Source organism: Poecilia reticulata, linkage group LG2, assembly GCF_000633615.1.
Source record: "Poecilia reticulata strain Guanapo linkage group LG2, Guppy_female_1.0+MT, whole genome shotgun sequence".
Classification (NCBI taxonomy): Eukaryota; Metazoa; Chordata; class Actinopteri; order Cyprinodontiformes; family Poeciliidae; genus Poecilia; species Poecilia reticulata.
Genome location: NC_024332.1, coordinates 12,990,856 through 12,992,355, shown reverse-complemented (window position 1 = coordinate 12,992,355; position 1,500 = coordinate 12,990,856). Strand labels below are relative to the sequence as shown.

At 39.2% G+C, this 1,500-nt stretch overlaps 1 protein-coding gene across 1 annotated transcript in view; it reads left to right on the top strand.

The window, feature by feature from the left end:
- ttf2 (transcription termination factor, RNA polymerase II) overlaps positions 1–1,500 on the top strand; it is a 12,585-nt gene that overhangs the window by 4,327 nt on the left and 6,758 nt on the right. The window contains 2 exon segments of the mRNA XM_008431873.2: positions 876–1,001; positions 1,139–1,490. Coding sequence (XP_008430095.1) covers positions 876–1,001; positions 1,139–1,490 — 478 coding nt within the window.

Below are 1,500 nucleotides of genomic sequence, written 5' to 3'. Positions count from 1 at the left end.
TGTCAGCTGTTTGGGATTCCCCTCGTAATTTCCCCTCAGAAAGCAGGAGAATCCGCGCTCTGATTGGCTACCTGTCACATTCAGCGTTTCAGCTCCCAGTCGGGTAAAACCCCTGATTTAGATCCGAGCGGCCACGACAATCTACCATAACCCACCACACACTGCAGGATGATCGGTTAGATCGGCCAACGATCTAAGATTGTCATAAGGGGAAAATGGCGGCAAAAAATGGTGTAGTGTGAACTATTGCATTAGRTAGTCGGATGTGCCGGTTTTCTCCATTTAAATCTAGAGATTATTRAAGGGCAATACAGACTTCATAATCTGCCCTTTTTTGGTTGAATGCAGTGTTTATTTCCACTTTGGCTTCATGTTGTTTAATTTTTATTCAAGTAAGTTTTTTGTTAATGGAGACTGAGTATCCATTTTATTTTTGTTTTTGGTTGTTTTGTTTATTTAGTTTATCAGTTCCAGTGTTGCGTGTTATTTTGAAAATAAATATCAGGAAATCGCATGTATTATTAGTCATTTCCATTAAATCAGTGTCAAAAGGTCTTGAAACAATATTATCGTTTATCGCAATAATTTCTTTAGACAATTAAATGTCCAGCAAAATTTGTTATCGTGACAGGCCTAGTTACAGTTTAAAATGGGTACAAATTGAAGACGAATCGGGTTTTTTTACTGGCCGATATCAAATGTTTCCCAATACTTTGTGATTCTGATTTGATTTTTATTGGGATTTTTAGTCTTAAACGCAGGTGAAAGAGAGAAAAGGTGCATTTACAGAAGTCTTATGTTTTCCATGTTTATACAACAAAACATTTATTCCTAACCTTTTATCGTTGTTATTTTTGCCTTTTGCGTGGCTGCAGCGGACGACATGGGCTTGGGGAAAACTCTGACCATGATCGCTCTCATGCTGACCAAAAAGATGGAGGCCAAAAAAGAAGGAGAAAAGAAAGAAGAGAAGAAGTTGGACTCCTGGATCTCTAAAAGAGGTAATCTTCATTTGTCACCAGTCGATTCTTCATTTTCGAATAAATSCAGCTGAGTGATTGTAGTCATTTCTAAACTGTTCATAATTAGATGGCACGTCGTTTATCTGGTTTGAGTTATTGCTTGTTTCACTGTCCAGATTCCAGCATTGTGTCCTCTAAAGGCACTCTGGTCATCTGTCCCGCCTCCCTGATTCACCACTGGAAGAAGGAGATCGAGCGGCATGTCAAGACGGGCAGGATGTCGGTGTATCTGTACCACGGTTCCAGCCGGGAGAGAAGCGCCAGAGCGTAAGAGCCAACATTYTTGTTGAACACACCAATGACTTTCCTTTGCTTTATTTTTTTGATCTGCCTTTCTAAAAATGGCTCGGACCCATTAGAATCTTTACTGCAGCCAATTGTTGTTTGGTCTAATGTTTGGTCTAATGTTAGACCAAACATTAGAGGCATGTTTGGTCTAAAAGTTATTTGTCCCTTAAAAGAATCATTGTGGTTTTTA